Source organism: Ursus arctos, unplaced genomic scaffold (assembly GCF_023065955.2).
Source record: "Ursus arctos isolate Adak ecotype North America unplaced genomic scaffold, UrsArc2.0 scaffold_36, whole genome shotgun sequence".
Classification (NCBI taxonomy): Eukaryota; Metazoa; Chordata; class Mammalia; order Carnivora; family Ursidae; genus Ursus; species Ursus arctos.
Window position 1 is genome coordinate 14,632,921 of NW_026623050.1, and position 15,062 is coordinate 14,647,982.

The 15,062-nt window shown below is 35.5% G+C and overlaps 1 protein-coding gene across 4 annotated transcripts in view; it reads right to left on the reverse strand.

Annotated features, from left to right (window-relative positions):
- CEP152 (centrosomal protein 152) overlaps positions 1–15,062 on the reverse strand; it is a 92,552-nt gene that overhangs the window by 15,469 nt on the left and 62,021 nt on the right. For all 4 annotated transcript variants that reach the window (XM_048219030.2, XM_057306221.1, XM_057306220.1 and 1 more), the window contains 4 exons: positions 14,272–14,553; positions 11,489–11,620; positions 6,774–7,424; positions 3,638–3,779 (listed from right to left, as the gene is read on the reverse strand). In XM_048219030.2, the coding sequence (XP_048074987.1) occupies positions 3,638–3,779; positions 6,774–7,424; positions 11,489–11,620; positions 14,272–14,553 (1,207 nt within the window). The remainder of the gene's footprint in view (positions 1–3,637; positions 3,780–6,773; positions 7,425–11,488; positions 11,621–14,271; positions 14,554–15,062) is intronic.

A 15,062-nucleotide genomic window follows, 5' to 3' on the forward strand; every position in this document is an offset into this window, starting at 1 on the left:
ACAGGAAAGTCACAAGGACAAAGGAGCCAGTTTGAAAGGGCTCCAGTAGCTGAATATGGGGCAATTTGAACACTAAGTATATTAATGAATTATAAAATATTTAAAAAAGAGGAATCCATGAGCCATACCAATAATCCTACCCATAATGGGCTGGAAGGATAGACAGATGGATAAGTAAGTTAAGTTGATAGGTAAGTAGGTAGACAGATTGATGGACAGACTGATAAATAAACAAAAAGATAGACAAATAAGCACTCAAACTAACAGGAGGATTCACGATTATAACAACATGCCAAGTGCAAACTGGTGAAAGTGGAGAGAAGTCTAGAGCTGAAAAAATTATAATTTTGCAACCACCACAGTAAAGACTGAATCAGACAAGCATCATCAATGATTGCCACATATAAGAGAAGTGTTTAATGAGAAGGACATTTTCATGGTCTTTGAAGTGTCTCCCCACAGATTGCTTATTAGTTGTGAGGTGGAAGGAACCCACTGAAGAAAATGGGCAACACCGTGACCAGGTGCTCAAAGGAACTTCGGTAAAAGACAAATGGACACTGTGCACCTCCACGTGTGATGAGACATCACCTATGCAGCATTCCAGCCAACGAAACGCAACCTGAATCTAATTATGAAGAACTATCAAACTCAAAATGAGGAAAGTTCTACCAAAAGCGGGAGGTGGGGTGGAGTGGTGGGGAGAAGGGAGAGTAAGTCTTTCAAAAATGCCAATGTCATAAAAGTCAAAAAGAGGCTGTGGAAATATTCTAGACTAAAGGAGACTAAAGAAACATGACATCTAAAGATAACACCTGACCCTGGACAGATTCCTGTACTGTAGGGAGAAAAAAAATATGAAAGACATTATTGCGTCAGTTGACAAAATTAGAATACAAACAGGTTGATACAATATTTTCATCAAATGTTTAATTTACTATACTAAGGTTCTAAAAGAAAAAATTCCTATTTTTTGAAAATACACACTGAAGCATTCAGGGGTAAAACGGCACAATGTATATAACATCCTCAAATTGTTCAGGAAAGAAAATGAAATGCTCACATACACATATACACAGAAGAGCATAAAACTGTATACAACTTTATCAACAAACATATCTAGGTAAAGGATATATGAGTGTTACTTGCAACAATTTTTACTTTTGTAACTTTTCTGTAAGTTTGAAATTGTCTCCAAATGAAAAAACTATTTAAAACTATCAGGAGGTACAAATGTATGAAAACTGTGGCACAGTACCTGGCAGAGAGCAGCATACAATAAATAACAGCTATTGCTATTAGTAATATGTGGAATCCGTAAAATTTAAATAATATAAAAAAGATACAAAAAATAGATTCTTACTATTAATATAATTGACATAATAAAGTAGGAACACAAATTGGCACAGACTCAAAAACCGGTACCCAAAAATCTGATATAAAATCATTGGTTCAGCAAAATTATTCTTAGCTCCTTCCTGACTTTAGTCTCCTTTGAATGGTGCCATTTGTGTCCGTGAGCATCAAAGAATTAATGAAGCATCACACTGGTAGCATACATGGCATTTATATTTTTCATTTAAGATACTGTTGTAAAACTAGAAACCAGGCAAATGCCCACTGACAAGAGAATAAATTATAGTATGCTCATAGAATGGAATACGACACAGCAACTAGAGCTACGTGCATTAACATAGACAAATATCAGAAGCTTGCTATTAAGTGGAAAAAAGCAAGTTACAAAGACTACAATGAATATTAAACCATTTTTATAATGTTAGAAGACAAAACAACCGCTTTTTCAGGATACCTGTATTTGGTCAAAACATAAAGAAAAGCAAGAGAATAATTTTTTAAAAATCAGAATATTTTGTTACCTTGGACTGTAAGGAAGTTACAGGGATGGGACTGTGGTCAAACACAGAGGGGTCTTCAACAGTACTGTTGACACTCTAGTTCTTAAGTCAAAGAGTGGGCTCCCGGTTCGTAGACTTCATAACTTACATTTGCATCATATATTTTCTTTGCATGTATCAAATATTTTGTGATTTTAAATTTACTTTAAAAAATAAGATATTTGGAGACTATAATCAAATGGTTAACAATGGTACTCTCTGGTGGTAATATTATAAAGGACTACAACACTTAATATATATTTTTGATTATTTAGTCCTTTCTAATGAATTGGTTAATGTGTTTGGTTTTAGGGAAAAAAGACTGAAGAAAGAAAAATCCTTTTGTAGTCTGATTTGTCTTAAGTAAAAACAAATTCCTTTCATATTGATAGGACTTCCCAAAGCCAAATAATATCTAAAATTTGTTGCTACCCATTTCATAAATTAAAAAAAAAGTTATCTGGTTATTCCAAATAAAAAAAACAGATATACAATGACACTGAAAAGTAAGAAACAAAATACATATTAAGATAGTATTCTCAGGGCGCCTGGGTGGCTCAGTCGTTAAGCGTCTGTCTTCGGCTCAGGGCGTGATCCCAGAGTCATGGGATCGAGCCCCACATCAGGCTCCTCAGCTGGGAGCCTGCTTCTTCCTCTCCCACTCCCCCTGCTTGTGTTCCCTCTCTCGCTGGCTCTCTCTCTGTTAGATAAATAAACAAAATCTTCAAAAAAAAATAGTATTCCGATACACCTAATGAACGATAAGATATTCTCAACCACCTAGAATCTAGAAGTGAGGAAAAAGGGCCTATGGACGATCAGGAAAATAACTGTCAACTGACTTCTTAGGAAAGGCAGAAGTTCTCTAAAATTCTGGTAATATTACTTACTAAATTAGATATTGTGGAAGTTAAGGTTATTAACCTAGTACATATGAGTTGTTCTGGCAACTCGTAGTTCTCTTCCAGGTTGCAACAGAGACAGCAAAAAGAAACAGAAAGAGTGGGTATGTGTTTGCATGTGGAGGGAAGGAGCAGACTGTGAGAGATCAGTATCTTAAAAAGGATTGGAGCTAATAAAGGATATGTCAGTTCCTAGTTCAGAATTCCCAGTGATTAGGCAATATAAGCCCAATCAATATTCCTCCCTGAGCTCTGAATATGTCAAGGGGCTTCAGTACAATACAGTAATTCTTTTTCACAATAACAACTGTAAGTCATTATGGAAACATTAAGCTATTAATTTACTAAATATCAAGGAACACAAACTATGTGCCATTCACTCTGCCATGTACTGGAGAGGAAGAGATAAAACACTGCTCCTGCCCTCAAGAAACAAATCAGGAAACACCTCGCCAGAAAGATTTCCACTTAAAAAAAATGGTTGAAATAAGCTCCAATAACATGAACAAAAAGGTCCCAGTTATTTGGCAATTCTTTTATGTGAAACCCGTGATTTCTCAATAAAGACAGGGAATAAAAACATGACTATTCTATTAAAATTCTCATTATTCTCCTTATAATAAGAACTACCCACAAAAGGATAGAATTAAGAGGGTCTAAAGCATCCCCGTCTCCTAAATGCAAAATGAAATCTAGGGAGAAGACACAGATTAGGTAGGAGTAATATTATCCACTTGTTCACTCATAAAAGCTACACGCATCTTTGACTTCATCCTCAAAGCAACCCTCTGCAACTGTGAGTATGGATGTAACAAACCAGTAGGAATAAAATCCCATTACCAGCTTCTGCTTCTGTTTTTTGCAAGGCCAAGTTCTGAGCACAGAGTCCAAAAGTAGGTGCAGGAAGGACTGCCAGGACTCCAGGGTCTCCTCTGCCAGTGACCTCTGTGGCAGGATCCTTAGAGATCTTGGCCATATTTCTCTGAAAGAGAGTATCTTCATAGTTAATGCCATGCAAAAATCTTTACACAATTTTCTATTTAAAATGCTTATATTAAAAACATAAAAAGAAAACACTGTCTGAAAAAAATCTTGCTTAAACCATCACCAGTATTTTTCTTAGGGTGTTACATAAATACGGTCATTACTATGAACTCGTCTATTATGACCATAATTTTCAAATTAGAACATTATCTGACAGAGGTCTGGTGGGCCAACTATGAGACAGACAGGAGATACAGTCTGCACACATATATATGAATTTAAGATATTTTAATAGTTTATGTGGTCAAATCACAGGACATATTATGTGAAATCACAATTGTTCTTGAAAATCCTGAACATTTTCACTGCAGCAGGGGTCAAACTCAGAAACTATAATATCAAACTTTTGTCTTCACAAATCTAAAATTACATTTATACAGTATGTTACATTTCTGAATACTTTAATATATACCATTATTTTATAAGGAAGTTCAGTTGAATTCCAAAGTTAGAGAAACTGAAGCTAACCTAAACATCTTGCACAAGACTATTTCTTCACTAATATTTATCGAACACTTTCGGTGTTCTAGTCCCTGTTACAGCAATACAACTACTAAATTCATTAATGGTGAGACATTCTTTTAAGGCAGTGTTTTCAGATTCTAGGCAACTATTAAATCCCAAAGGGACAAAACAGGTGATCTCAAGAAAGCTGCCTTGTTTAATTACCTAAGAAATTCACATATCAGGTTGATTCTTAGAAGCCTTGATTTTGATTATAAGAAACTCATTTAGCTGCCTGTTGGAAAACCTCCTTACAATATGCATCAGAAGCAGAGGTCAGCAGTTACAGAGAAAATGCAAACTCAGGCAATCAAGGGGATATGAGGCTGAGGCCAAAAAGAGTAATAAAAGTTGAACTCTAAGGTAGCCAATGTTTCCAGATTCTACTCAAAACTGGAGAAAAGCCAAGATGACAAAAATATAGTAGCAGCAGCAACCTTCTTGTCTTAGTTTTAACTTGACTTTGGTGGTAAGAAAAGACAGAACACACATCCTTAAATTTGTTTGAAAATTCTGTTCCAATTGATATTTTTGTTTTCTTTTTTCCATCATGACCTGTTGTATTGATGTATTCCAATAAGGCATTCATTTTCCGGGAAACTACATTTTTAATTGATTGCATCCTGTCCATTTAAAAAAACTTTTTATCATCTAAGTTATTTTAACAAGGACTTCATTTATATATACTGATCATTTTTTCCTGTTTTAATTTTCATAAACAGTTCTAAAAATGATGAATTTAATCAACTGTAATTCCTAGTTCTTCATATTTATGGCACCTATATTGCAAACTTATAATCACTGGTTACAATCATTGCTTTCCCTCAAGGTCCTGAGCTGGGATAGCTCTCAAACAGATGATCAAGTAATCTTCTATGACAAATGCCAGAGTAGGCATTTCAAAACCATCCTTTTCTCACGAATAGAATCTGATCCCACCCAACAAAAGCTACAAAAGTCTAAGTTCTTAGCCAAATTATGTGATTCTGTCTCCACAGACATGTGAGCTACATTAAGTCATACAAATGATCTTAACACTGCTAGCACAATCAGAAAACCTATACAGAGACCCCAGGATTGAGTATATATTAATAGAAGAAAGGTGTTATATTTCCCTGATTTTTGTAGCAGAGATTGCCTTTTCAGTAAACATGAAAGCATGTAACATGATTTTCCCATCACTGCTCACGCTTAGAACTCTCTATAAATAATTCATATTTTTTCCAAAAATTTTCAATTAAGAAATACAAGCATTATTCATGGGAAATGATCTTGCCCAGTTATTTTTACATTGAAAACAACTCTTAACTAGATGCTTTCACATCTCTGTCAAATCAAAAATAGTAGTATCAACTGGGGTGAACTGGGATGGGGTAGACTAATCTTTCAGGTAAACTTTGAGCCTAAAATTCTGTACTATCTCAAATGCAGGAGGCAGAAAGGCCAAGCTGCGTCATTCATATCCTACAAAACCCAAGGAATTAGGCCAGAGATTGGTACTTTCTTTTTCAGATAAGCAATTATAATATATGACCACACAGGTAACAGACTAGTTATCCTCAAGTGTGGGACTGGAACTCGGATTTTTTTTCCCAACTTATAACTCTTTCCAGTAAGTATTAATACCAACATTCAATCCTGGCCTTCGAAATTGTTAATCATGTTATCGTAATGAAACTTACGTCTCTTCTCAGACAGACCTTATAACATTGGCGATTTTCTTCTATCTCTAATTCCAAATGTTGAAATTGGCTGATCACAACACCGACATATCATTCTGGATTTTTCACGCATATCTCATTTCTTTAATCATCAGCTTTTCCACCGAAACTAAAAGCTGGTGTCAGAGACTAGACAACTAAAAGAATACCACTAATTCATTCTACATGCACAGATATAGATCAACAAAACTGGGCTTCGGAGTTTTGTGTGAGTGAGCCATACTTCTAACTGCTTGTTCTACAACCATATTTTTTGTACTTGGTTGGCATTTTTTGCCTTTGTGACATAAATTCCTTGAGGGCAAGAAATAGGTTTCCAAACTCTTTAGAAGCTCTTAAGAAACCCTAGTTTAATACGATGCATATTTCTTGAAGTGGTCATGCCCAAAAAACAAAAATAGGAATGACAGTTATTCAGTTTCTCAAAGCTTAGCCCCTTACAAAGAACAGCATATATTTTTTAGGAAAAAGAGGTCTAGAGCCTAAAAGCTCTGCCTCATATTTGTGGCACCATGAAGAAGCAAGTTTTTTTGGCAAAAAGAAATGAAATCCTCTGGATTCACTACAAAAAGTTGTTAAGCCACTGGTAAAAACTCAAGTTTTATGTCTATTAAACTGTAAAATGAAGAAAGGAAAAAAGACCACATGTGACTTCTATAATCATCTTTGATGTTTATTAATAGTGCTTTCACTTATCAGGAACATACCTTTTCCCACTCGGAGTTGGTATTTTCTATAGCTAGGGAGAGGATATCTTGAAATGCTTTCTGTATGCAGGCCTTTAGTTTTTCAAAATATTGGGCAGACACCCATTTTGAAGAACAAGTTGACACGAGTTCCAAGAGTTGCTTGTTCTCTGAACCACTGACATGTTCCTTTTGGGTGTCCTTCAAGAGAAATTCAAGTACAGTGAGGATGTCTTCCTCATACTGATAGATTTCCAGTTGGATCCGCCTGGCTTCCTGCGTAGCCCATTCTCTACGACTTTGGTCTAGACATGTTTGCAATTCTGTCTCCTTCTGAAGAAGTAGTTCAGTTTTTTGTTTCACAAAGTCTTCTTTAGCTGCCGCAAGCACCTCATTAATTTTATTTCGATGATCATCTAAAAATTGCCGGTAATCTTGTTCATTTTGTTCTTGAATTCTGTGGATTTCTTCTTGCTTTTCTTTGTTCCATTCGCTCCGGGCCTTCGCCAGCTCAGCCCTGACAACCACAGGGACTTCCTCATTCTTTAACTCAAGCTCTCTCTGAAGAGAATGAATCTTCTCTTCCAATTCTTTTCCAGGTATTCCATTTTTCTTCATAGTTTCAAGCTCGCTTTTCCATTTCTCTTTAGCTTCAGAAATAGCAAATGATATCTAAAAGACATAACAATGTACATTTAAAATTCTTTATGATCTCATTAATTAAAAAATTAAACTAAAATAACTATTTGGGATAAGACATTGTTCCTAAAATATACTATATTCAAAGATCCTTTCCTTAATTTTTTTTTTCAAAGATTTCATTTACTTATTAGAGAGAGAGAGAATGAGCAGGGGAAGGACAGAGGGAGAGGGAGAAGCAGACTCCCCACTGAGCATGGAGCCCAACGTGGGGCTCAATCCCAGGACCCCGGGATCATGACTCAAGCCCAAGGCAGATGCTTAACCAACTGAGCCACCCAAGTGCCCCCCCTTTCTTTCATTTTAAATGACCTAATATTTTATGTCTTAGGTTATTTTAAAAACACCAGTTTCTTGAAGAAGAACTAGAAATTTAAACTGACCCAGAAATATGTAATTATACAATTAGCCAAAATTCTGAAAAAAATTCATATTACTTTTACACAGGTGTATCCTCAAATTTTACCTAAGCCCAAGATAAATGAAGTATCTTTTACATGAAGCAAAAGCAGCCTCATAAAGAAATCTTACTATTACTTAGAAATGTAACACACACCTGCATAACTTGCGACAAACATAATTGTATTTTAATGGAAGCACGGTAGTTAGCACAGTTCATTAAATGACAGTACCAAACAGAAAAAGTCATTTTTTCATTAATCTATTTTCTTTTAGGACAGATTTAAAAGGCTAGCAGATCACAGACAGTAATAGTACATAACCAGAAAGTCCTTGGGAATCACAAAACCGAGGCTTAGCTCTAACCCCACCTTTGCTGACGCGGCCTAGCACGGTGCTAAACAGAGCAGGCTCTGGGGACACATTACCACAGTAAACTGACCAGCTGTGGGACTCTGGGTCCATTCCTCAATTTCTTTGAGGCTCAGGGTCCTCAACTATAAAACAGGGACAATTATAATGCTTACCTGATAGAATTTTGTTAGGAATAAATGACAAAAGAAAAAAAAATCCTTTTAAAACACTTAGTTCAGAGCATGGCAGATAAAGACTCAATAAATGTTATGTAGTTACTACTTTTGGCTGCATGGTCTTAGAAAAGCCACTTAATCTCTTTTATACTTAGTGCCTTCATCTCCATAAAGCGCAGATTAGATGACGACCTTGAGTCTCTTTTATAAATTCAAAAAAGTCACAAGGATGTAAGTGTTAAAACAAGCGGGCATCTCCAAAAGCTTGGCCTGGACAGTGGTGATTGCTAGTAATCAATACTATCTATATATATGTTCTGGATGTTGAAATAGGGTATCTGTTTCCTAAATTTTCAGGTATTATATAATCTTAGCAAACATCTTCAACTAAAGAATTCTTAAACATGTTATACACCTTTATTCAACGATGTATTCCTGAACAGTTGCACGTAAATCAACATTTCTGAACTGTATTTTAAATTTACTAAGGGAACCCACCATCTAAGATGAGCTTTACAAAAGAATTCACAGCAAAATTCTTTTGCTACCAGCAAAATAATTCAGTAGTGATGTGAAACATGTTTAAAGAGTGCTATTAGGGAAAACAGTCTTGTCACAGTGGATGCCTGAAAATCATTACCAGGTGACTTGGTGGAGGTGGCAGATCCTAGGGAATTTGGATGACCTTTTGACCTCACCAAAAGTGTGCATTCTCTCACATGAAGTTGTGCAAAGCAAATTTGACAGCATTAATCAACTCAGGGGTTCCTGATAGTTGTTGCACTTTAGATCACCTGAGAAGCCTTTAAAAATCCTAATACCCAGGCCACACCCTGTACCATTAAAACATAAAGCCTGGGGGATGGGAGCCAGGCAACAGTATTTTTTAAAAGATCCTCAAGATTTTCTAATGTGCAGCTAAGTTTAGGAACCACTGAACCCACGTGACAACTTCTGGACTCTGGACAAACTGGCTTTAAATTTTTACAGATCTTGATGGATCACTCTAATCTTACAAGAACCCTCCAGCCAATGCCATGAAACTGGCCCTTATTCACCTTCTTTTGGAGGAAGGATCCACAAGAGGTTAACATTATGTTTTGTGGCTGAATAATTATTTAGAATAGTGCTACACACCCAAGTGTGCTCTAAAAACCAGCAGGGTCACATCACCAAGGAGCTTGTTAGAAATGCAGATTCTCAGGATTCACTGTAGGCCCATCAAATCACAATCTCTAAGAAAAAAGTCCAGGAATCTGCTTTAACAAACCCTCCAGGGGAATCTCATGCTTGCTGAAGTTTGAGAAGCAACACACTGTCCTCTCCTTTCTGTATTTCTGCACTCCCATATACTCGGGTCTTCTGTGTTCTTAAGGAAAGATCTCTTGGCTACTTTATTTTCTATATTCTACCCAACTTTATTATTCTTGACTTCTGAGCTCTGAAACACATGCACATCATCACATTATTTCCTTTCTCTTTCCCTCTTAAATGTCCTTTTGAAATATGTCAGCATACTACAAAGTATAGAGCATGCAATGAACACCAATCTACTATCACATAACTTAAGAAAAATGTTAAAATAGTTTATTCATGCTGAATTATTTCCCTAAGTAACTCCTTACTTCCTGGAGTAAGATTATGAATATCACATATGAATGATTTACAATGTCTGTTACATTATTTTCCAAAATGGTTGTAATATTGGGAGAACAGTATATACTTGTCACTGCAATCTCTTGTATTTTTTGTGTTATAACTAAGAAGAGAGAATTTACACATATGGCATAAAATAGCACCTTAAGTTGGTTATTTGGACTTCTCATGAAGACTATATGTCCATATCCCACAAATATGTGGAATCTATCCTATCCACAGATTCTTGTTTTTCTTATAAATTTGTATTGTTTTTATCATATATTAGTAATAATATTTCTCATGTTTAATTCACTTATTTCCTTATTTTTATTATCCTGTCACTTTTTTTTTTATTACAAAAGCAAAAATGTTTTAAATGTTTGAACCTATTTTATCCTCTTACTGTATCTTTGCTGCTATGTCTGTTGTCCCAAAATTGAGTTATTATGGTACAGATCTGAAATATTCAATTTCTTTTTTCTATATGTTGATTTAAAAAATGTTTAACTTCTTTTTCTTTTTTCCTTTTTTTTTCTTGGTGGGCAGCAAAGCAAAATTCATTGAGTGATAGTAAAGCAAAGTTTATTGAGCGATAGTACAAGGCTCCCAAAGAGAGAGGGACCCAAGAGGGTTGCCCTAAAAATGTTAACTTCTTAATCAACTTAGACTTTGTGATACATGCACAGGTAACCGTAATTTTTCCAAAGTGCTATCTGGCTATCATAAGACTATTGATTACAGAATAATTCCTTATTCCGTTGTTTTGAAACAATTAAGCTTCTATTCATAGTTGGTCCTATCTCTGAAATCTGTATAATACAGAGTAAAAAAGAACTCTCTTTTTGTGACTCAACACTGAGTTGTCGTTTTCCAACATATTCTATTATGTGTTAGGGCTGGACTACTATTTCTTTTCCAGAACATTTAAAAAATTTCTAGTCCTTTCCAAGTAAATTTTAGTATTATTGTGGCAAATTTCAAAACCATGTTCAGTTTATTGGCATTTTGATTAGAATTGGTTTACTCGAATAAATTGGGAGAAAAAAATGATTATGTTTCTGGACAAATAACATGACATATCTGGAAAGGAGAGTTGGCTATTTTCCAAGGAGATTATAAGACTACTGACAGAGCACAGGAAACAAAGCATGTGAAAGGATACTGTACAGCTACTACGAGATAAACACCTGTTCTGAATATCTCCTAGAGATAGGGCAAGATCAAATGGGATTTAGTTTCACAGTTACGGTTACCTTCCTGATTACGAGAGTTTCAAGACCCTAAAATATATTCTTTCTCCCTCATCTTGATGATGGGAACAGACATCATCAGCCAGGCTCTGAGCTAATGCTTAACATGCATGATTGTATTTAATCTCCATAACACTGTGAGTAGATACAAATTCCCAGGACGAAGATGAGAGGTCTGAAGAGAGGCCTTCCTGAAGCTTCTTTCCAGGACAGAGCTTACCCGTCTGGCCACAGTGATGTCTTGTTGTTCTTCCCACTTCTTCTGTTCTGCTCTTACACGTGCTTTATACTCTGCAAGGTCAGGCATTTCTTCCAGCCATCGATGACGAGCATTTTGTACAGCTGTTTCTACCTGCAATTGGATATTGCAAGAGAAAGAGGTAAAGTGGGGTATAAAATTTCAGAAAGATCCCATTTGTAAATAGCAACTACGATTTCATGTGTATTTCACATTGTACTGCACTACAGTAGTTACAACGACTTCAAGTACTCCACCTTGCCCCAAACAGTAGATTCTAATCCTTCTGTTTCAAACTTCCCATACTGTTCCATGCAAAAGCCACCACAGGAAGCAGGAATCTATAATTGTTCGATGGCCAATACCATTACTGGAAAGCTTCATACAAAGTACCAATTGCCATTTCCAACAAACTCTTATTTCTCTTTAAGAAAAAGAAGACATGCAGGAATGATGCTTGGGGTCAGCTGCTATCTAGTCAGTACACCCACCATATCCCAGTCCTCATGCCTTACATATAAACACATTAACACATGCCAGCATGCACCAATATAGTTTATAGCCTTGTACCTAACAAGTTTTCCTGCTGTCTATCGTGAGTTCACAACTAAAGAATGAGGGTGATACCTTAATTCAGGGAAAAATGTAAGACTTGATGAATTATGAGAACTATCTGGTTATAAATCTGTCACGGATTACCACAAGATAATTTATTAAGTAATCTTTCCTTATTTTGAAATACACACAGACACACATATACCTATATCCACACAAACATACAAAACCAAAGTTGACATAAGGGGCTGAAGTGTTTTGTAAAATGTTAAATATATTTACAGGTGAATTCCAGGGAGTTAAAAATATGGGGAAAAGATAAAGCTTCTACAGAAATTTATATTCCTTAAAAAGTTATTATGAATATTTCCTTTCTACTATATCATGCTATTTATTTTTCTTTACAAGATCTGTGATTGTATATACACCAGAGCAGCACCCCTAAACACGTCTCTTTGCCTGTAGAACATTTTAACTCTTTTCACACCTTAAACATTTCAGGAAATTATTTAACTGACCGAAGATGCCATTGATACCATTACATATATTTGCCTATGTTTCCATTCTATAAGGATTCCCTGTAAAATCATACAGAACAATGTAACAAACAGGCAGAATGCCAAGTTTTTATCAAAAGCTGAATATATTTTTTTAAAAAATTTCCCAACTCTAGAAGGAGCCAAGTTGCCCTTTAACAGATGAATGGATAAAGAAGATGTTGTCCATATATACAACGGAATATTACTCAGCCATCAGAAAGGATGAATACCCACCATTTGCATCGACAAGGATGTAACTGGAGGAGATTATGCTAAGTGAAATAAGTCAAGCAAAGAAAGACAATTATCATATGGTTTCACTTATTCGTGGAACACAAGGAATAGCAGGGAGATCATTAGGAGAAGGAAGGGAAAAATGAAGGGGGGCAAAACAGAGGGGGCAACGAACCATGAGAGACTATGGACTCCGGGAAACAAACTGAGGGTTTTAGAAGGGAAGGAGGTGGGGGGATTGAGATAAGCCGGTGATGGGTATTAAGGAGGACACATATTGCATGGAGCACTGGGTGTTATATGCAAGTAATGAATCATGGAACACTACATCAAAAACTAAGGATGTACTGTATGGTGACTAACATAACAAAATAATAAAAAATAAAAAAATAAAAAATATAAAACTTTTCTTCAGGTATTATCTAAAGAGTTTGTAAGAGTAATAGGTCTAGAATAGTAAATACAAAATAAAGAATATTATACTAAGGTCCAGGGACCTCTAAAGGACTAAATACCCTGTCAGGTGCTCTGTGAGGTCAAGACTCTTCTCAAAATAATATTCAGACCTTATCTTTTTTCAGTCCCACTCCACGTGTGAATAATACAATGCTCCAGAGGCTACATGCTATGTGATATCTCACTGCTCTGACAGCCAATTCAACCGTGCTTCAGTATTCTTTTTTAAAAATTTCTCAGATTTTCCAATACAGTAAATAGATATCGCACACACAGAGAAAAGCTCTTTAAACTCTTACGTTTTTAAAAGTGTAAAGGCATCCTGAAACCAAAAAATTCAAGAATCACTAGAATAATACAGATAAAAAAAATATTAACTCTTTATTCCATTTATACAGAGCTATACTTTTCTCAGTATGACATTTCTTGGAAATCAAGTAACATGCCCCAGTGGAAAGCAAGCTAGCTTTCTGAGCGCTTCCAAGGGGAGGCAATGGCACCGCTTTCTGGCAGTATATGGGATTTACAGACAACGTCCCATTTAAGGGGCATGCCTGCAGATTCAGCTCTGCAAGTCTCAATGTAAACACTGTTAAATATTTTACTTGCTTTAAGTTTGCTTTTCTATAACTACTTCAGTGGAGTATTTTCTATAAAGTTAGATATGAAAGATTCATAGTGAAATTGCGTTTCATTCAGTTGTAAAACCACCACCTTTAACCTCAAGAATCCTAATGCTTAGACTGAAAAAGGAGCATACAATCTGAAAACTTAAAGAATTACACAGAAAAACCAAGGGGGTAACAGCTTTGTGACAGAAATATAATGAAGAAAATTTTAGTAACAAATAAGAGGTTCTCTACCCTAGAATGCACAAAATTTTTAAAATACAAAGTTATGAACAAGTTCAATGGTACAATTTTACAGATTTTCATTAATAGAGAGTTCCAATAATTATACTATAACAAATCGCAATATTACCTGTTTGGCAATCTTTTCACAGTATTTGAGTTCTAATTCAGCCTCTAGTTTCTTCAAGCCCCCACTGATAGCTGTCTCCTTCTCTTGCTCTAAATCTTGCTGGATCTTCTGTTTCTGTTCTTCTATCACGATTGCCATCTCTTTCTTGGAAATAACATCCATGGCAGTTACTTGGTCAGTTTGGCTGCAACAATCTGAAGTCTTCTTTTTCATGGTCTTTATGGTTTGATCCAGCTTAGACTGCCACTTCTTTTCAAGCTGTTGAATAAGTTCTTGTTTGATCTGTTTTCAGAAGAAAAATCGTATGAAAAAATATTCAAATAAGCAAAAACTAGAATTAGTAGCTAGCCAAAAGAGCAACCACACCTGTGTTTGAAAACCATCTAGAAATTGTTGTAGTAATTACATGAGATTTAGGAACTCAATGAAAATATATTCTCAAGTAAATCTGAAAGTTACTGTTGGACCCTATATACATAACATAAATCACAGAGAGGAATTTAAGTATACTGCATAAGGTCAGGCTATCTTGCTCTCAAGATGTAACTTTCTAGAAGATTTGACATTGCCACTACAAAGACGGCATTAATCCTTTTTTTTTTTTTTTTTAAGAAGAAAAGTTCTATTAATATGTGTTTTTTCTATCAACACCAGGCTTTCCACAAAGCAGGCACTGGGTTAAGTCTAATTAATGAACCTAAAATTGAACAATCTAAAAAATACTTTTACTTACTTGAACATATTAGAATCTTGTTTCTTATGATATTAAATTCTACTGAGTCAACTGTGTA